The sequence below is a fragment of the Eschscholzia californica genome, unplaced genomic scaffold (assembly GCF_041429995.1).
Source record: "Eschscholzia californica isolate CP2 unplaced genomic scaffold, dmEscCali1.0.p SCAF_4, whole genome shotgun sequence".
In the NCBI taxonomy this organism is placed as follows: domain Eukaryota; kingdom Viridiplantae; phylum Streptophyta; class Magnoliopsida; order Ranunculales; family Papaveraceae; genus Eschscholzia; species Eschscholzia californica.
In genome coordinates, this window is record NW_028238461.1 from 54,266,100 (window position 1) to 54,287,603 (window position 21,504).

A 21,504-nucleotide genomic window follows, 5' to 3' on the forward strand; every position below is an offset into this window, starting at 1 on the left:
GTCTTGTAACGACTAACGTAGACCGTAGTCGAATTCTCAAAAAAAAAAAAAAAAAAAAAAAAAAACAAAAAATTAGAACTAATTAGTGTGATTAAAAAATCCATATACCCACCAATCCACCATTAATATAAGGAAAGGCTAAGATCAAATTCAGAATCTAAATTGATAGTCATCCACCATGAATTTTTATTGTTCTTTTTATATAAAAAAAATGACCTCTAATGGCAATTACTGTTACACCTTTTTTTTTTCTTTTTGTTTAGTGTTAGATTTGAGAGAGATATAAAGTGGGTTTGGATTGTTTTTCTTTCTTTTGCATTTTTTCCTTCTTTATGAAGTTCTCATTTTCTTATATATTCATTATCTGATTTTGGTCCACTCCTTTTCACTTTGATCTTTCTTTCCTTTTCTATATGTCAAAATAAAAGAAATTTGAGGTTCCAGTAAGAGTCAAGATTCATTTTAGAGCTTTTATCTTCTAAATTGCGTTGTTCTTAGTTTTGGTTGGTGAAAGTGGAGGAGAGAGAAAGAGAGGCCCTGTTCTTCAAAATTTGCCACATGTTTCAAAAGTTCAAAAATGAAATTCCTAAAATTTATCATCTGGGTTATATAAAAAATTGAAAATTTCAGTCTTGAAATACTGTTTTTGGTCTGGGTAGCTCACTGAACTGACGATTTTGTCTTAAAAATCAAGATTTTAGCAGAGAAGAAGCTTTTCATTAATGGAGGAAGAGACTAATTCTTCTCTGAATCATCAACCCAGTAAGAAGATCATGAAAAAACAGTTAACAGGAAAACGTGATGATACTCCTTTACATTCAGCAACAAGAGCTGGAAATCTGAATGAGATTAAAGAAATTCTGGCTCAAAGTGAAGATCAAAAACTAACAGAATTGATATCAAAACAAAATCAATCTGGAGAAACAGCTCTTTATGTAGCAGCTGAATATGGTCATCTAGATTTAGTACAAGAGATGATCAAATATTATGATTTATTTTCAGCTGGGATCAAAGCTCGAAACGGGTATGATTCGTTTCATATCGCTGCAAAACAAGGCGATTTGGGTAAGTAAAACTCTCCAATAGAACTTCATGATCTATAACGCCCCAACACTTAGAAGGTATCGATATTGTCTCTAATTTTGACACCCAGACCGAAACTCAACAACTATAGGGTTTTGTCCCTGGTGAAGGGTTTACAAGCTCACCCTAAAGGCCTCGACACTTAATAAGTTTGAGCGTGCACCTGCAGCCTAGGCCTCAGACACTGTCCCAAGCAATGCGAGACTATTACATCCCTACATCTGGTGACGAGCCGTTTTCAGCTCTGATACCATCTGTAACAGCTTGACTCCTAGAAATCCCGTCATTTTTCTGATTCTTTGCATAAATCAAGAAGCAAATTTTATCAAAAGTGGGTATTAATATCGAGTAAAATGCGCGAATTTGCAGAGATTGTGAAAGTTCTCTGGGAAGCTCATCCAGAGTTATCGATGACTGTTGATCTAACAAACACAACAGCTTTACATACTTCAGCAACACAAGGTCATACCCAAGTTGTGAAATTTCTATTAGAAGTTGATGGAAGTTTATCGAAAATCACAAGAAATAACAAGAAAACTGCACTTCATTCAGCCTCGAGGAACGGGCATTTCGAAGTTTTGAAGGCATTACTAGGGAAAGAACCAGGACTTGCAATCTTGATTGATAAGAAAGGGCAAACTGCACTTCACATGGCAGTAAAAGGTCATAAAATTGAAATTGTTGAAGAGTTGATTAAGGCAGATCCTTGTTTGATTAATATGGTTGATAACAAAGGAAATACAGCTTTACATGTTTCAACCCGTAAAAGTCGAACTCAGGTTTGAATCCAATCTACTAGTGTTAAATCTTTTCTATATATCTTCATAGTTAGTATCTTGTCTAAATGCCCAAATCATTTAAATTGGGTTTAATTTTCGGGGTTTTTGACAGATTGTGAAAAAGCTACTTGATAAAGAAGAAACAGATACGAAAGTAGTTAATAAGGCAGGAGAAACGGCTCGTGACACTGCTGTAAAAGTTGGAAACTCTGAAATCATTGACATTTTAAGAGAATATGGTGTTCAGAGTGCTAAAGAGATAAGACCCCACCAAACAAGCACGGCTAGAGAGCTAAAACAAACGGTAAGCGATATAAAGCACGAAGTTCATTACCAACTTGAGCATACACGACAAACAAGAAAACGGGTAGAAGGAATTCATAAGCGAATAAACAAGATGCATATAGAGGGATTAAATAACGCGATTAACTCCACGACGGTAGTTGCAGTTCTTATAGCAACTGTGGCATATGCAGCTATCTTTTCTGTCCCTGGCCAGTTTGAAGATGACCCTAACAATGTCCCCGAAGGGTATTCAGTTGGGGAAGCTAAAATTGCACCAAAAGCTCCTTTCTTGATTTTCTTTGTTTTCGACTCAATAGCTCTTTTCATATCTCTTGCTGTTGTTGTGATTCAGACTTCAGTTGTTGTCATTGAAAGGAAAGCTAAGAAACAAATGATGGCAGTTATCAATAAGGTAATGTGGTTGGCTTGTGTATTTATATCAATGGCATTTCTCGCATTATCGTTTATTGTTGTCGGGAAGAAAGAAAGGCGGTTAGCAATTGGGATTACGGTTATAGGGACGGTAATTATGGTAACAACATTAGGAACAATGTGTTATCTTGTGATGAGGCATCGGTTTGAAGCTTCAAATAGGAGAAGTCTTAGAAGAAGGTCATCTTTAGGAAGTAGGTCTCGGTCATGGTCTTTATCGGTATCACAGACAGAGGTTCACGAACTTAAGACGATGTATGCAATTTGAGATCTTCCACTTCGAAAGCTCTCTTCTTTTAACTGTTGTTTTACTCGAGGAAGGCGACACCGATCTTTTATCTTCTTCTAAAGCTTCATTTTTCATGGAGTTGTAAATATTTTCCCATGTAATTATAGTATCACCCTTTCATTTCAAATGAGGTTCCACAGTCCCCCTTTTTGTTATGAAATGAGCTTTTTTTGTCTCTCTTTGTACATAAACAGACAAACCGACAGATAGATAGACAAACAGACCGACACACTCAAAGTGACAATATCTAGAATCTACTCTCATGTCAATGAAAATCCTATAATAATTATGTCTACTAGTAGAAAGAAACTACTTCATATCTCAGAAATTCCCATTTCTAATTTTATTCATTAGTCACTACAAAGTCCCATCCTATCTTGATTTTCACAAGAAGATACATTCTTGCATCAAAATGTGCCAAACCCAATTTCACCTAAATTAAAGTCTTTCTTGACCAAAACAGTTACTGGTGACTGTTTACAATGAGCAATGGCTCCTTGAACTGCACTCTCAATTTCAGAACTATAACTTCTACTTCTCTTTAACAAATGTGATTCATAAGATTCTTGCAAATTCCCGTCTCGTAATAAGAATGAAGAAGATGAATATTGTTTAATCACTTCGGAAAATGAACTTGTATATCTACAACCATCTTTTTCATTCATCTTCTCTTTGATAGTAGTATCTCTCAATATTAAATCACTTCTCATTTTGTATCTATCATTTTGAATTTGCCCAAATGGGTAGCTCTTCTTTAAGTTCCGTTTCGAGACGATATCTTCTTCTCTGTTCTTGCTCATCGACCCGGAACAAGTCTCATTAGAACACCCATGTTTACTAAACAAGGACTTCAAATAAACACCAGAAGCTTTCACCTTCATACCAAGTGAGAACTGTTTGATTAATTTGAGTTTTTTAGACCAAGGATTTTTCGGAGGGTTATCCGTAAAATACTCTTTAGGATTAAGTTCCTTTCTATCATGAATAGAATTTGAAGGTGAAACATTAGAGGATTGAAATGAAGTATGAGAAGTGGTAATGGTGGTGGAGTTTTGGAGGAGAGTTTGAAGCATTCGTAAACGACAAGGAATGTGAAGAGGAAGAAGATTTCCTTTGAAGAAAAGATCATCAGCTGGTGAGATTGTTGGTTCTGTTTTAGGAGAAGAAGATGAAAATATTTGGAATTCAAATTCTCTTTGTTGTTGTTGTTGTTGTTGTTGTTGATGATGGGAGGTAATTGAGTAGCAGAAGAAAGTGGAGAATGAGCTCAATTCCATGTCAATATAGTCTTCATCAGCTATATTATCACATGAAGATTGTTCTCTTGCCATTCTACTTCACCAATTACTCTATCTAAGATCTCTCTCTAGAAAATTACACTACTAGTGGGGAAGGGAAGAGCATCTTTTATAGTAGAGGTAATAACCCAAAATAGAAAACTATAGAACTAGTATAAGAAATTGTGAAGAAATCTTTTAAAAACACCCAATAAGAAAAGTAGGAACAATTTTATGTGAGATTCTTGTAATGGGTCAGCAGACATTGTCTAATAGGACTCTGCTTTTGCTCATTAAAAACAAACAAGTGCTAAAATCCATACTTTTTCTTGTTGTTTCAATTGAGAGAGAGAGAGAGAGATTGTAAGTTTGTCAACACCCACCATCATATCCTAATAAGATTGGAGTTTGAACTAAACCCATATTTTAATTGTTTATGTAGTATCCCAACAAAAGTTATCTAAAAAATTGAAAGAATTAACTACTATTAGGTATATTGGTTTCTTCGAGGCCGGCCTAATACTCAAATATCTCAAGTTGACTACTACAACTATAAAGTTTGGTGTGTCCTTTGGTGGTTAAAAACGAGGAGTTGAAAGCTCTTGACCAAGTAAACTTAAATTAAGTTAAAAAAAAAAGTAAACTTAAATTAATCTAACAAACATCGAGGATTTAAAGAATCAATAATTGAAAATTTGATACTTTAGATGTATAGTTTGGTTTTTTTTTTTTTTGAAGGATTTGAAGTCTTGACCAAGTCCTCAAATCGACTCTTGAGAGGAAAAAAGATGAAGTAGGGTAAACTAATCTTGATCCAAATTTCTCTTTGGATTGTTGGTCTCATTGAAAATGACAAATGATCCAACATTTTATAGTAGGAGGAACATTGAGATATTTTTAGACTTCTTTAAAGAGGTAACAAGTAGAGCCACTCTTATTTCAACAAAAAAAAAAAAGTAGAGCCACTCTTTCAACAAAAAGAAAAAGTAGAGCCACTCTCCTCTCATATAAAGATCTATGGGGTATCCTTCTTTTTTCTCTTGTATCATCCTTCCCAAGCATTTATTGTTAGTGGTGGACAATTCAAGTTAGATGTTACTGTTGAATAACAGTTCCAAGCAAACCCTTTTGTTGGTTGTCAAGGGAACCTTTAAAATGACATAACTCAGAAAGAACAAGTGGTTTAAAGCAAATATGGAGAAAAGGAACCACAATAATATAGTTCTGGGGCTTTACTGGTGGTGGCCAACAAGCCATGTTGGTTCGGAAATGGACCGGCTCGATCTATTCAAAAGCGATACGGAACGGCACGGAGAACACATCACATCAGGGCCACGGCTAATAAACACGACACGGTAACTTCTCCCCATTCTCTAAATTCAAATCCCTCATTGTGGGCTTGTTGTTAGTAAACACGCTACGCCACATCACGGATTGTGTCATGCCAATGTGTTGTGTCGTGCTCCAAAATGTGGAGGTTTGGCACGACACGCTCCAATGTCGTGACTCGCGTGGTTGTGACGTGCTTGCCACATCACCTTTAACCAGCGTGTCATTCGGCCACAGAACGACACGTTAACCACCACTACTTCGTACCAACGAGGAACAATCCCTAATTTCCATAGTTTTTTTGGTGTAGAGACACACATGAACCCACTCGATCAAAGTGAACTTCACAAAAAACGTCAGTTATAACTGAAATAACAACTATATTTTCAATGACTATCTTCTAACTTAGTTTGAAAATGGTAGCTAACACAACAAGGATAAGAAAGATTAGGGAAAGAGTTGATGATTTTTGTTTTTTGTTTAAATTATAAATACATTATAAAAGAAAGGAAAAGACAAAATCAATTGAGAAAAAACAAACACAAGAATAAGATATGAAATTTGGTTGTCTCTTGCTATACACTAACGGCCCCCAACGACTTTAACCACATGGAGAGAAAGAAGACAAGGTATTGGTATCATTCTATTCCTGGTAGAACTTGGAAACGGTATTTTTGGTTCCTAAAAACAGTGTTACTTTCCACAGAATAACGGTTGACCTCTTCTGATATATCGGAAACCAATAAAAACATTCCTAGCAATAAAAAACTGCTCTATTCTTTTACCTAAAAATTCTCTATAAAAGTCTTATTTGATTCTCTCTCTTCTTCGTTTCGCTTTTTTTTTCTCTCTCTCTCTAATTTGTCAATGGCTTCTCAAATCATCAAACGAGTTCTTCGTAATCGTTCGCTTGAACAGATCTCAACTCCATTCGTTACAAATCCGAGTTCAACTAGGGCACTTTCTTCTTCTTCCAATCGATCTTTTTCTTCTGATTCGGAGTCATCTGATTCTGACCCGACTGCTCCGATTAAAGCAACTTTATTCCCTGGAGATGGAATTGGGCCTGAGATTGCTGAGTCCGTTAAAAAGGTTCTTTTTTTTTTCTAACCTAACCCTAATTTCTTCATCAATTTTCATTTCCTTTTTAATCTTTGTACTAGATTTTCAAATTGATTCCTAAGGATTGAGAAGATACTTATATATATCAACCTTGATGCTAATTTATATTCAACTTGAACCATGTGAGAGGATTCTTTTGGTGCTAATTGTGTTGAATTTCAATAAGTTCTGCTTTTGCTTGAGTAATTTAAGTATGTTAATACTATGAGCTAGTTTTGGGTTCTCCTTAAAACCTTTTAGTGTTAAATTATGTGAACATGTTTAAATCTTTATGATATTGTTGTGGATTCCCATCATACAACAATACCATGATGTGTTCATGTAATTCATCAAAAGTATTAGCTTGGTTGCGAATTGAAATTAGATACGTACCCGTAGTGTTAAATATGCGAAATAATAAGAAATGATAAACATTGAGCTACATGAGTTTATTGATTTACCTTTCTGAGCTGAAGTGGGGATTTTGAAGATCAGGAGAAAACCCTAATTCAACCTATGGGTAGAAAAGATATGCTGAAAATGTAGGTGAGAACTAATTGAGTTTTCGAATTAATGGGGAAGGGATGGATTGTCAGAGTAAGAAAAAGTTGATGCTTTATGTCGAGGAAGTTAATGCCTTTATGGTACTTGGGAGAGAAAACTATGTAAGTTTGAATACTACATGTATACATTGGTGGTGAAAACTGAGCTTGCTCTGAGTGGAGACCCAATCAAGTCAGTGAAGGATGAATGAATATCTATACACAAACTTTTTTTTTCCTGAATGCCACTATTTTCATTATGTTTCTTTATCCAGCATCCTGTCCGTTTTATAAGTTCTCGTCAGTTCATTTAGGATTTGCGTAAACTTGATAGTTGATTGTGAAGCACTCAAGACACCATGACAGTATACGACAAAGTTTGTATTCCACAATTGGAACTATAATTTTTTTTCAGTCATGGTGTTAATCATGTCATTATTGTAATGCAGGTACTCAGTACAGCTGGTGTGCCTATAGAATGGAAAGAACATTTTGTTGGGCATACAGTAGACCCCAGGACACAGAGTTTTCTCACAGGGGAAAGTCTGGATTCGGTACGGAAAAATCTTGTGGGACTTAAAGGTCCAATGGCTACACCAATTGGGAAAGGACATAGATCTTTGAACCTTACACTAAGGAAAGAACTTGGTCTTTTCGCAAATGTAAGACCTTGTTACAGTCTCCCTGGATACAAAACTCGTTACGACGATGTCAATCTTGTCACAATTCGGGAAAACACTGAAGGAGAATATAGCGGTCTCGAGCACCAAGTAATTATGCTTCGCCTGTATCTCAGTGTTTATCTTTTTTCCTTAGTTAAATGATTTTCCAATCCGAGTCATCTTAGTGCTCACTCAAGTTTTTCTTAGGTGGTCAGAGGTGTAGTTGAGAGTATCAAGATTATTACTCGTCAAGCAAGTCTTAGAGTGGCGGAATATGCGTTTCACTATGCCAAGACTAATGGTCGTCAGCGAGTGTCTGCCATACACAAAGCCAACATCATGAGGAAGACTGATGGTCTTTTCCTCACGGTATGTTAATTTGCAAGCTCATTCTCTAGCTTCTTGACTGCCAATATTATTCGATGGTGTAATTGTAGCTTATGGATTTTCTGCAGTGTTGTCGTGAGGTTGCAGAGAAGTATCCTGAGATAACCTATGAAGAAGTCATCATCGACAATGCTTGTATGATGGTAAATTTACACTGCTAATTTAGTACTTCTAAATGTTTACATGACCTCCAATGGTTGCAGACACCATACTGTAGGATATTACTCGTAACCGTCATGTAGTATATAGGAGTAAAATGGTCATAGTTATAGAACAAATGTTTCAACTATTAAGGTTGTATCATTGATTTGCTGATCAGTACAGCTTTTATTTGTCTTTTTGAAGTATTTCTTTTGCATTAGTAAGCGAGCTTAGGGGCCTAGCCCACCAAATTGCAAACATCAACTTACCAACAACTAACAAGAAACAAGCAGACTATAGCAAGTGCCTTCTACGTCTAATAACACAGTCATTTAAAGGTGATTGTACTGTTATCATTTTCACTATCGATGCAGTTAACTAAGTCTCTATTGCTTGCCTTTGAACAGCTTGTAAAAAATCCTTCACTTTTTGATGTATTGGTGATGCCTAACCTCTATGGAGATATCATCAGTGACCTCTGTGCTGGCTTGGTTGGGGGCTTAGGTTTAACTCCCAGGTATCATTATCTATCCATCCAGATATATTTATATGAAGTTCTTTGCGTATGTGTATGATTGTGCTCTTTGACTTATCATCCTAAATTTCAAATCGGTTTGTCCTTTCTGTAGTTGTAACATTGGTGAAGGAGGCATCTGTCTAGCTGAGGCAGTACATGGTTCAGCGCCTGATATTGCTGGCATGGTGAGCATTTCTCCATTAAACTCTATGGTGATCTATTTTTTTGCCGTAACGCATGTCTTCTTGTATCAGTTCAAATTTGGGAAAATATTGTCTTAGATCCTGATCTCGCTTACCGTCTTTTACAATCTGGAAATGGTAACCCATCCTTTTGTAAACCGTGCTGGAAGCCTGGAAAGAGAACCACCATTCAAGTTTCAACATCTTTTTCTAGGAGTGGAATAAAATAATAAATATAGAACTTAAAACAATAACTAGAAGAAAGACTGCAATTGCCAAAGTAACCTTGAAAAGGAACGAAAACCTTACAACATAGAAATTATCTTCTCTCAATTAGTGGTAAAATCTCAATACGAAACTAAGAGATTCCGCTATCTTAAACCAAAAATAGAACAAAGGGTTAAACCATGAGCTTCTCGTAATGAGCATTAGCTCCGTCGAAGAATGCCCTATTTCCAACTCTCCCAAATACCCACAATGATAGCATGAAATACACCTCCAAATGTGTCTCCACGTCCTGGGCGACTTTGTATTGTCCCAATCCTATGAGAAAATCCACAGTCCTCTTCAAAGCCCAACGGAACTCCTTAATATCCTTTCTAATCTTGCCGGCCCAAGAAAAACTATTCTCAAGTGTCGACACCTTATCTGTTTTCTTAGAGACCCATATATAGATATATAATACGTTATTTGTTTTACTCATTGACACCGTCTATTATTATTGCAGGGTCTAGCAAATCCAACAGCTCTGCTGTTAAGTGCAGTTATGATGCTACGACATTTGAAACTCAATGACAAAGCTGATCAGATCCATGGAGCCATCATCAAAACAATAGCAGATGGAAGGTACCGAACAGCAGATATTGGAGGTTCCTCGTCGACATCAGACTTTACAAAAGCCATTTGCGATAATCTTTGAATTTTTAATATGAGTAGTACAAATCGTACGACAAATTGTTTCTCACTACCTCGAAATAAATACGTCAAGTGGGATTGAACTGGTGAACTAGGAGAAGCTAAAAAATCTCAAGTCAGTCGTCAGTCCTGTCTTTACACCATTATTTTTACTTAAGGATGCCTTTCTGTACCTTTATGTTTGCTGTTCTGGGTATTTCTTATTGTGTTTGCTGATGGCTGAATTAATCTTTTTTTTTTGCATCTTGTCTGAATATAAGTTTAATTTTCTACCTTGAGATGGATGAGCAAGTAGTTCCCCTCTTTTGTTCTTGAAATGTATTTTGTCTCAGTTGGTAAGCACATTGCTGATAGTATTAAGGAATGCATCAGGAGTAGCACCGGTGGAATCTTGAAGTTTGTGGGTTAGTGTTTTTTTTCCTTTTGAATAGTAAATAAAATAGTCTACAGACAATCAAAGAAGATTGATATTGATGATAATTTTATGGGATATTTAGGGTTAGAGTTAAAGAAAAGGACCGACATTAGCATTTGGGTCAAGGGTTTGTCCGTTATAGGGTTGGATCACAGATTAATTGTTGATCCAGTTGACTACAGACGTTCGTCAGCAACCGTTAGTTTGTGATCATATGCTAATGGCGATACTCTTTTATTAACCCTAACGCTAACTTTACCTTTTAATCATTAGAACATGAACGTCTTAAGGGAAATTGGTGAATTGATGTGAGGGAGATAAAGAATTTGTCAGATTTGAGAACTTGTCAGATGTGTGGGTTTCAGGGATGTATACACTTCAGGAATGTAATATGCTTTTTGGCATTATAATTTGGCCACCGCTTTGGGGAATGCAGAAAAAATTCCGGGGAAGACGGTGCAAAACTAAAAAAACGTAAAGTACCGGCATTAGCATTTGGATCACAGATTAACGGTTGTTAACGACCATCAATAATCAATGGGAAGTTTTATAAGGCCTCCCCATGAACTATTTTTACTTGGTAAATTATCATTGAGGGGGGGCCTTTTAACAAAAATGAGGGGGCCCTATAAAATCTCCCATAATCAATTGGGTCAAGGTAGTCCGGAACCTAGATCCTATAACGGACAAACTCTTGACCCAAACACTAATTTCGATATTTTTTCTTGATCCAAATACTAAGTACTTTAATTTTGTTCTTTTTTGTGTGTGGAACGAGTGAAAGCGAACGATTTTGTGGTAATATCCTAATGCGAACGATTTTGTGATAATTTCCTAACGCGAAGTAAGACGACACCAAACCAGTCTCACGGTCAAACCTCACAAGTTTTATGTCATTTAGAATCACCAAAAAAATCATATGAAATAACTCAAATTTAGCAATTAAAAGTATTAATAAAATATAGAGTTCATTCCTATATGGCCCCCTACTTTGTGACCAGCTTCCTTTTTGGGTTTGAAGGTGGCCGGCCGGAAAATTTTCCGGCCGGCCACCTTGCCGGAGAAGAAAGGGGTGAGTTGGAGAGAGAGAGGTGAGTTGGAGAGAGAGAGAGGTGAATTGGAGAAAAAGAGAGGGGTGAGGTGTAGGGAGAGATGAGGTGGAGAGAGAGAGAGAGAGAGGGGTGAGGTGGAAATAAATTTTTTTTAATGTTTTAAATTTATTATAAAGAAGTGTAGTAATGACATTTACTTGAAAATAGGGGTCCATATTTAAATTTACGAAAAAAAATGGCCATAAAGGAAGCTGGTCACAAAGTAGGAGGCCATATAGGATTTAACTCTAAAATATATAATGAGATCTTCTGGTTTTTTTTTTTTTTTTTTTTTTGATGAAAATGAGATCTTCTAGTTGAATAAAATGATTAAACACAAATCAATTGGAATCTAATAATTTATGTATTCAATCAATAAGATTAACAACACAGATCCCCATATTATTCCATTGAGATCTCAACTTTCTATAAGTTAAGTTGCTTCTGGTGTACGTTATAACAATAACGTCAAGGGGGTAAATTCGGCAAAATAGATTAAAAAACGTCTATTTTGATTATTTTCAGTTGAAACATCTATTTGGTGATTTTCTCTCGTCTTTCTTCTTCTCCTCTCCTTCCTCGTCAAGCAAACTAGAAAGACCCTCCTCACTAAAATCCACCTGAAAACCTAGAGAGAGAAAGAGATAGAGAGAGAGAGATCTGAGCTAATTTAATCAGAATGGGGAAGATCGCGATTAACCTTTTCTTCTTCATATCAATCATCATCTCTCTAATCCTTCCTTTCTCTATCGCAGAAATTAAAGAACTCGAAATAATAGCTGATTCACGATCAATGATCCTCTTTGAACGATTCGGATTCACACGTACCGGACACGTATCGGTGAAAATCACCGACGTTTCGTTTTCATCTACCGTTTCTCAACCAGATCCATCACGTCTAGGTTTCTTTCTCCTCTCTGAAGAAGCCCTAATTCAAGTCATCATTGAAAGCGAACAAAACTCTAATTTCTGTGTACTTGATAGCCATTACATTCAAAATCTATTCACTTTTCGTGAATTAGCTCTTCCCGCGAAGAATTTCTTCAATCAAACTTATCCGGTCACCATTCCCGACGAATACAGTCTGTATTTCGCTAATTGCGTACCGGAATGTCAGGTCAATATGAACGTACGGACAGAGATCTATAATGTCGATTCAGGTATCAAAGATTATCTTCCGGCAGGTCAAACTCAACTTCCTACCCTTTTCTTCTTCTTCTCTTTGGCTTATTTCACGTTTTTAGTTTATTGGATCTATACTTGTATCACGAACAAACATTCTCTTCATCGAATTCATCTTTTAATGGCGGGATTGATTTTAATGAAAGCTTTGAATTTGATTTCTGCTGCTGAAGATAAACATTACGTTAAAGTTACTGGTACCCCTCATGGGTGGGATGTTTTGTTCTACATTTTTCAATTTCTTAGGGTTACTTTGTTATTCACTGTGATTGTTTTGATTGGAACTGGTTGGTCTTTCTTGAAACCCTTTTTACAAGAAAGAGAAAAGAAAGTTTTGATGATTGTGATACCTCTTCAAGTTATTGCTAATTTAGCATCAGTTATTATTGGGGAAACTGGACCTTTTATTAAAGATTGGATAACTTTGAATCAAGTATTCTTATTGGTTGATATCGTTTGTTGTTGCGCGATTATATTTCCCATTGTTTGGTCAATTAGATCGTTGAAAGAAACTTCGAAAACTGATGGAAAAGCTGCTCGAAATTTAGCAAAGTTAACTCTTTTTAGACAATTCTATATTGTTGTGATTGGGTATTTGTACTTTACGAGAATCGTTGTGTTTGCTCTCAGGACGATTTCGGTTTATAAGTATAAATGGGTTAGTAATGCAGCTGAAGAGACAGTGAGTTTAGCATTTTACTTGGTTATGTTTTATATGTTTCGACCGATTGAAAAGAATGAGTATTTTGTGCTTGATGAGGAAGAAGAAGAGGCGGCCGAACAAATTCTGCAGGAAGAGGAATTTGAGCTTTGAAGCGTTTTATGTCTACTACCCATTGGTTCTGTGTTTCTCTGACTAACAATTCGGTAATCGAATTAGAATATAGAGTTGGTACAATGTATACATCTGCTTCTACTTATCACACCTTTTACAGGTTCCTGCTTGAGTAGAAGATAAATACTATCATTTTGATCTCCTGCTCATTCCGGAGTGTCGAGTAAGTGTTGCCTCTGTTTCCTTCTTGTTTTTGAATATATTGCAGTATTTGCTTTGTCGGATAATTGAGTCTCATTATACGAATCTTTTCTTTCTATCGCCTTTAACTATGTAATGCACGACTGAGAAATTCATTTTATCGTGACATCAATCTTGCGCAACTAATTGCTTAGTTATCTAAATTTCTTGAACACGTGGTGCTTGCTTGTCTTTATGAACTATCATTACTTATATGTGGCTCAGTAATTTGCCGATGAAACTAGATAAAGTATGAACATAAACCAAGAATTGTACGAAATAATTTTAAAATTTAGGTCTTGAGAATAGCATAGGGACTTCAAATCAATTTCTATGGTATGCTTGATAAATCTAATTAGAACAAAGAAACTAATCTTTCCATGTAAAAATTTGTGTTACATGATCTTTCAGATAATTGTCATTTTTTGTTTGGATCCGTATGTTTGGGTAGAATGAATCATCCTAAAAGAAGAATTACCATTATGAGTTTTGGGATTTGTATGAATGTAGTGGTTGACAATTAGATTATATGATTGTGGATTGAGTGAAAATCACTAATTTGTATTGTTGAAGCTAAAAGAATCCACATAAAAAATAAATGGTAGTACGAGTTAGAATTGCTCCGTTTCGGAGTTCTAGGCTATACTAAGTAAACCTATGAGCGTTGTATGGTCGAAAATCATCTCCAAATAGAGTGTTGATCTTCGAAACAAAGTTCTGCAGGAACGAAGTCAGGTGATATACTTGTGTTACTCCACGGCAGAGAACATGATTAGTGGTTTTGGTCATGTATAAAATCACTGTTTTAGGATACCCGGAAATCTGACGTGGAATCTAGACATATTTGAGAAGGGCATTTTGTAAACAAAGGCCATAGGATGCCCGAAAATCTGACGTGGATTTTGCCCGTCCATCCAGAGAGAAATATGGATAACTGAGAAAATTTTCAGGTTTGTGATGAGATGATCTTGAACTGGGGGAACCGTAACTGGTGCAGGTCAAGAGTATAGATGGCTGGAATATATTCCCAAGGTAAGTCAGTTTGGGAAGGTTTTGAGTCTTCAGACTGTGTTAAAAGTCCAAATTTCAGGTCTCCATACTGCATACTACACACAAATTAATAAAAGAATATAATTATAGTTATTCTCTTACAAGATTTAAATGTTGAAATGTGAGCCACTTCTCAAGTTATTATTTGGAAATTGACCTAAGGTTTAGGGATGAGTAATGGTAGGGAACCAGTTTAAACCAGACAGACTATGAGCAGAAATCTTATGGAATTTTTCACGATTTGTGCTTCTGATGATTATTATCCACTGAGATGCGAATCACCATAAATACAACATGAAATGGTATTCGGAAAGGGAGAGGTTTGTATAATATTTGTCAATCTAGTTGACTTTATTAACTTCTATCGCCACAACTCTAAAGATTCAAAGCTAAATTTAATTTGTTTTTTGTTTCTTATTCTCTTTGTTTTTGTTCTTCCTTTACCATAATCACCACGAAACACTCCGTCTCCTGCTCATCTCTCTCTCTCTCTCCATCACGAGAGTTTTGCTTGAAGCCCTGGAGAGAGTAGAGAGAGAAATGAGAGTTGTTGGTGGTAAAGGTGAAGATGAGGATAAACAGACCCAAAAGTTTCAAAATGCAGTGACCTTAGAAAATATTATGTTCTTGTTGAGTTGGAAAAAACTACTCAACAACAACTATTTAGAATTGATGTTTCCTAAAACTCAATGGTATTCTTTTTGTTGTCTCGGTAGCATGGGCCATTTTAGGCCACTCGTTAGAAGACCCTTGATAAAAAGTCATCACATAAAATTGGGGTTGTTACGTCAATCTGCTATTATTAAATAGTAGGCCTAAAAAATGAAAATTAACCCCACTTGTACCAGTTTCTACATTTGCCTAAACAGGTTCACATTAGGGTTGGTTAAATTTTTTTAAGTTATCCTTTTTCTCTACAAAAACTCCGGTGATTGAAGTTTATGTTATTCTATCGACTTGATAAAACAAAAATAACAAAAGAAAATTAACACGATCATAACCAGCTATAGGTTTCTTTCGGTACCACATCTTTCTCTATTACATTTAACTAAATTTGTGAGTCAAATTACACATTATTTATCCTAGATCATCACGAGAATAAAATAATGAATATTTTATTTCTTTCACGAGTATCTTCTGCGACGACTTCTTTGTCTTACTAACAAATAATTAGTGATTAAATTAAATTTTTATCCAATTTTGTTTGTCCCTTAACTTTATGATAAAATCCAACATAAAGCAACACAAGCAAATGCATGAATTATGAGGTAGAACGTCCACTTCATGTTGGAATATTTTATGGTATTTTATTTTTCCAAATTTGTCTAAAAAAATTATTATTTTATTTTATCTTTTTCTTCTTCTTCTTCTTTTAATGGCTATCACGTCGAATTACTAACGTGTTAGCACAAACATTATAAAATAACACGTGTCTCGATATATCTTTCAATTATAACCCTCAGATTTCTTATCTTCGTACATGTCACTATTTCTCTCCCAATCAAAAGACATCCGTCGGTCAGAATTCGAAACAAAGTACGACAGCAAAGCATCAAATCAAAATAATTATTCCGCGTGTGAGCGCGTGAGCGCGTGGATAAAGGAGTTTGATGCCGAGAATTACTGTCTGAATCTGAATCGGACTAAAATGAAACAGAGAGAAGGAAAATGTCAGTTATTAATGTAACGGAACGGAACAGAAACAACAAAAATCTCTCTCTTCTTCAATCAATCTTCTGTTACCACTCTCTCTCTCTCTCTCTATACTTTCTCTCTCTACTTAATTTCCTCTTGGAAAGCGAAAAACTCACTCTTTTTTGTAATTGTGTTTGAATAATCAATCTCATTAAAGAAGAGAAGGAACAAGAAGAAGAAGAACATTTTCTGCTTCATCAGCAAAGAGAAAAGGTCAACTCCTTAAATCAAGCCCTGATTTCTCTCTATTTTCTCTTCCTTATTTGCCCATTTCATTAAGTTTCTTCCTTTACTTGTTATCGTTTATAACCCTAACAAGGACAACGACAACAACAAACAACATTTACTAAAATGTCTATGTTACATGTTCATATTGATTTATGATGGTGGATTTATATCTTAATTTGTAAAACCCTAGATTAAGTTTAGCTCAGTTATAGTTATTATAGAAAGAGAAAATGAGGGTTTTCTTCATTTTCAATGTTAGAGAGTTAAAATGTTTGATATGGGTTTTATGGTTCTTGTCTTTGTTAACTATTTCCATTGGGTTTACTCCTATTGATAATTACTTGATAAATTGTGGATCCTCCACAAATGTTTCAATTGGTGATCTAGTTTTTGTGGCTGATAATTCTGGTTCTGGGGTTCTTTCAACACCTGAAAACATCTTAGCTAATACCAATTTGAATTCAATGTCAACTGCCGATTCTCCGTTATATCAAACAGCTAGAATCTTCACAGGGGTTTCTTCTTATAAGTTTCAGCTTCAAACTAATGGTAGACATTGGGTTCGTTTATATCTAGCCCCATTTGTGTTTCAAAGTTATGATATGAGTGTTGCTAAATTTTCGGTTTTAGCTCAAAAGATTGTTCTTTTAAGTGATTTTCAACCTAAGAATGGTACTCAGATTGTCAGGGAATTCTCGGTGAATTTAACTTCTGGAGACTTTCATCTCGAGTTCGTTCCTTCCTCAAATTCATTTGCATTCTTAAATGCTCTAGAAGTTGTTTCAGTCCCCGACAATCTCATCACAGATGATGCGCAAACTTATAATCCGTCAGGGCCCTTCCAAGGTTTACGACAACAGGTTTTTGAAACGGTTCATAGGGTTAATATGGGTGGACAACTAGTTTTACCTCAGAATGATACGTTAGGCCGAAGATGGATTCCTGATCAAAACTTTCTGCTAAACAAGAATCTTACCAAGTCAGTGTCACAGATTGGGGCTGTCAAATATCAGAGCGGCGGGCCTACTCCGGATATTGCTCCTGTTACCATCTACGGAACTGCATCAGAAATGAATTTGGGAGATGATCCAAACAGCAAATTTAATGTCACTTGGGTGTTCGGTTGGGATCCTGGTTTTAAGTACTTAATCCGGTTGCATTTCTGCGATATAGTAAGTTCCTCTCTTAATCAGCTCTACTTCAATGTGTATATAAATTCTTTTATTGTGTCTCAGAATCTTGATCTTAGTTCAACAAATAATGCCTTGGCTGCTCCATACTATATGGACTTCATTTCGGAATTAAGTGTCAGTGATAAACTTAGAATAACTATTGGGCCGTCTACGTTGGTTGGTGTTCTCCCAAATGCCATATTAAATGGGCTCGAAGTTATGAAAATGAACAGTTCTATTACCGGCCTTGGACTCAAAATTGATATACCATCATCATCATCTTCAAAGAAAGTTCGGGTGAAGGTGATACTAGGAGTAGTCCTTGGTGTATCAGTCCCATTGGCACTGGCTATAATTTTCTTTCTGATATGCAGAAGAAAACGACGAGGGCGTGATAATTATTCAAAATCATGGCTTCCTTTCTCCATTAATGGAGGAACTTCTCACACTACAGGGAGTAAATTTTCAAATGGAACTTTCAACAGTATTGTTTCAACCCATGGATATCGGTTTCCCTTTGCCACAATGCAGGAGGCGACAAACAACTTTGACGAGAGTTGGGTTATTGGGGTGGGAGGATTTGGTAAGGTTTATAAAGGAACTCTACAAGATGGCACAAAAATTGCAGTTAAGAGAGGAAATCCTCAGTCTCAACAGGGAATGGCAGAGTTTAGGACGGAAATTGAGATGTTATCTCAGTTTCGTCACCGACATCTTGTTGCTCTAATTGGATACTGTGACGAGCGAAACGAGATGATCTTAGTGTACGAGTATATGGAGAATGGGACCTTGAAGAATCATCTTTATGGTTCAGATTTTCCCAGCTTGAGTTGGAAACAAAGGCTTGAGATTTGTATTGGGTCAGCCAGAGGACTTCATTACCTCCACACTGGTTCTTCAAAGCCAATTATCCACCGTGACGTTAAATCTGCAAACATCTTACTTGATGAGAATCTCACGTCGAAAGTTGCTGATTTTGGTCTTTCAAAGACTGGGCCAGACATGGATCATACCCATGTTAGTACTGCAGTGAAAGGAAGTTTCGGGTACTTAGATCCCGAGTATTTCAGAAGGCAACAGTTAACAGAGAAATCAGATGTGTACTCGTTTGGAGTTGTCTTGTTCGAAGTTCTTTGTGCAAGACCTGTTATTGATCCATCGCTTCCGAGAGAGAAGGTGAACTTAGCAGAGTGGGCGATGAAATGGCAGAAGAGTGGGCATTTGGAACAAATTGTAGATCCAAATCTTCGAGATAGCGTAAGACCTGAATCTCTGAGAAAATTTGGAGAAACAGCTGAGAAATGTTTGGCCGAGTATGGAGTTGATCGGCCATCAATGGGAGACGTTCTATGGAATCTAGAATACGTGCTTCAACTTCAAGATGCGGTAGGTCCAAGTGAGCCCGATGATGACAGTATTAACCAGATAGGTGAGCTCCCACAACTAGTCGATCATACAAATCGAGTTGAAACTGTTGTTCCTTATGAACAATTTGGTATGTCAATGGGTATGGATGATTCGTCAGAAAGTTCAATGAGCAAGGTTTTCTCGCAGCTAGCCAGAGCTGAAGGAAGGTAGCATACTTAAGGTGAAAATGCTATTAATCTTTAGCTACTCGTAGTTGTTCGATTCGAAATTCAAATTATATATAGATGTTTTTTCCTTGAAGTAAATCTGCATTATTCGACCTGTTTAAGTTTTTTTTTTTGTCTCTAACAATCGACTCTTTTGGTGTTCTTGTTCCATTGATGTTTGTTTTATGGTTCCGGTTTGAATTATCAAACTCTTGGGGGTATATATTTTTTTCGAAAAACTTCGATATTGTTATGTATGTTATTTCCTGCTCAGTGGTATATGTTTTTTGTTCAGACCAAATACGGAAAAGGGGAAGACACGAAAGAGTGATCCACACGAGTAAATGATACTCCAAAACATATTCATTATCTGATACTCGATATAGGTATTCAGATAAAAAACAAACATTCTGAAATCTAGCTCGAGTCAGTTTTGGTCTGGAGTGTCTTTATACTCACATAGTCACGTTAACGTATACCATGTAGTTGATACAAGTATACCATAACAAGTTGTGTAGGGAATGGATCTTTTTAACCTTCACTATCGTCTGTCGATTAGGTCCAAGTGACTTCGACAACTTTTTCTCGGTGTGCTAGTTTCTTCTCTATTTAATATACGTATCAAAAGTATACCTGGAATGGGCCAAGCTGAGGTAGTGTTTATTTTTCTAAGCCAGATAGTATCTGAGTCGAGCAACTGAAACTAGACTTCAATCTTTTTTTTTTTCTTTATACACATGGTAGCTGACTCGTTTGAGCGATTGATTTGGCCTCGACTCCCCTCCCTAATATACAAAATAAGATAATTTGCAGCTTCAAATCACCATCTCTATTACCATCTTTGGTAATTCTACTTAGACTTGATTTTTGATGATTACAACCAAATTCAGATAATCTGTTTGGGACCAAATCGAAAATATGAGCAACCATTCGATCAAGTAGGTCAAAATACGAGAATTAGAATTAGAACAAATAAATATCGCATTAATGTAAACCTAACTGTCATCCGAGCAAGTTGTTGTTATTTTCATGTTAATATCAAAGACATTATTTTCATAAGACCTTAACCTAATTATAAGTGGTTGTTAGTTGAGAGTTAACCATTAGCCTTTAGGAAATGAATTACTAGTATTTCAAAACATAATATATAACTAGTACTTATAAAGTAGTCAAATCTATATCAAATCCTCTATATACTAACTTATGGATGAAAACACTAACGGTTAAACTCTGTTTTATTTTGTTCATATCCACCCTATTGTTTACTCTTTCGTGCACTTTTATTGCTTCCTGAATTCAGTCACATAAATTAAGAATAAGAAATACAATTTTTTGTATAACTGTTGTGATTTTGTTGTAAACGGTCTTTATGTTCATTTTATTCAGTAAATAAGTTGTGAATGTCACGGTATTGTTATTATCTGTATATGTCATGTTCTGTATCTAGATAATCATCCCAGTATTCATGCATATCATCGGACAATGTTTTTATTTCAATAGAATATCTTGTGATTTAAACACATATACTATGTATTTATAAATAATTAAGAGGAGGAAATAAGTAAAATGAGAGAACTTGGTTGAATATGCTTACTTGATGGATTCTTGTTCTGCTTTTAATAGATAGACAGAGACACTCCCCACCTAATTCCTACTTACCTTTATTAATGCAAACACACATGCTCCACCCGTTTTCTGCTTTCCTTCCACCCTAAGTCCCTAGAAAAAAAAATGCAACTTTTTAGGTTGGATCCGGTATAAAATTATTCCGACCCACCGGTACCCATAGTTTAAAACATTTGGGCCGATCCACGCCTAGCCTCATAGATATTAGAGAAAAACGGTTTCGGGTTTACAGTTAACTGATCAACGTATGAAATACGGATTTGAGAATGATGTTGTATTAACGTAAAGTTTTGTTGCATATTCTTTGCATAATATCATCAAGTCGCACTTTGTTCAGCCTCTATCCCGTTCACCTATATATGTTGGGTAATCGACGTGGCATGTCAGTAACTACTAACTAAATGTCAACCTGATCCTTGTATTAGATTCTCTAAACCCGAGACGACAAAAGCATAATTTTCAGTTCACCTAGGACATGGATAATAAGATAAGAGATAAAATAGCCCATTTTTCATTTTTCACGTTATTTCTCATT

General features: G+C 35.9%; 4 protein-coding genes and 1 pseudogene across 5 annotated transcripts; 4 read left to right on the plus strand and 1 right to left on the minus strand.

Moving 5' to 3' along the window:
• Nucleotides 1–213: 213 nt before the first annotated feature.
• Nucleotides 214–3,043, plus strand: LOC147546266 (ankyrin repeat-containing protein At5g02620-like). The gene is made up of 3 exons (XM_086636673.1): nucleotides 214–1,065; nucleotides 1,453–1,862; nucleotides 1,975–3,043. Exons 1-3 carry the CDS (start codon nucleotides 723–725, stop codon nucleotides 2,845–2,847), a joined length of 1,626 nt encoding a protein of 541 aa, XP_086492799.1. The 5' UTR covers nucleotides 214–722; the 3' UTR covers nucleotides 2,848–3,043.
• On the minus strand, nucleotides 2,168–4,263 carry LOC147546267 (putative membrane-associated kinase regulator 4). Its single transcript, XM_086636675.1, has one exon. The coding sequence runs from the start codon at nucleotides 4,197–4,199 to the stop codon at nucleotides 3,276–3,278; it is 924 nt and encodes a 307-aa protein (XP_086492801.1). The 5' UTR covers nucleotides 4,200–4,263; the 3' UTR covers nucleotides 2,168–3,275.
• Nucleotides 4,264–6,051: 1,788 nt separating this feature from the next.
• Nucleotides 6,052–10,199, plus strand: LOC147546268 (isocitrate dehydrogenase [NAD] catalytic subunit 5, mitochondrial-like). Its single transcript, XM_086633840.1, has 7 exons — nucleotides 6,052–6,566; nucleotides 7,567–7,887; nucleotides 7,987–8,148; nucleotides 8,235–8,309; nucleotides 8,715–8,824; nucleotides 8,937–9,009; nucleotides 9,734–10,199. The coding sequence occupies exons 1-7, from the start codon at nucleotides 6,342–6,344 to the stop codon at nucleotides 9,923–9,925; spliced, it is 1,158 nt and encodes a 385-aa protein (XP_086489966.1). The 5' UTR covers nucleotides 6,052–6,341; the 3' UTR covers nucleotides 9,926–10,199.
• Nucleotides 10,200–11,934: 1,735 nt separating this feature from the next.
• On the plus strand, nucleotides 11,935–13,788 carry LOC147546269 (protein CANDIDATE G PROTEIN-COUPLED RECEPTOR 7 pseudogene; annotated as a pseudogene). Its single transcript, XR_015223215.1, has one exon. The product of XR_015223215.1 is annotated as a protein CANDIDATE G PROTEIN-COUPLED RECEPTOR 7 pseudogene (transcript).
• A 2,391-nt stretch (nucleotides 13,789–16,179) lies between these two features.
• LOC147546270 (receptor-like protein kinase HERK 1) lies at nucleotides 16,180–19,582 on the plus strand. Its single transcript, XM_086633292.1, has one exon. The coding sequence runs from the start codon at nucleotides 16,828–16,830 to the stop codon at nucleotides 19,345–19,347; it is 2,520 nt and encodes an 839-aa protein (XP_086489418.1). The 5' UTR covers nucleotides 16,180–16,827; the 3' UTR covers nucleotides 19,348–19,582.
• The last annotated feature ends 1,922 nt before the right edge of the window (nucleotides 19,583–21,504 follow it).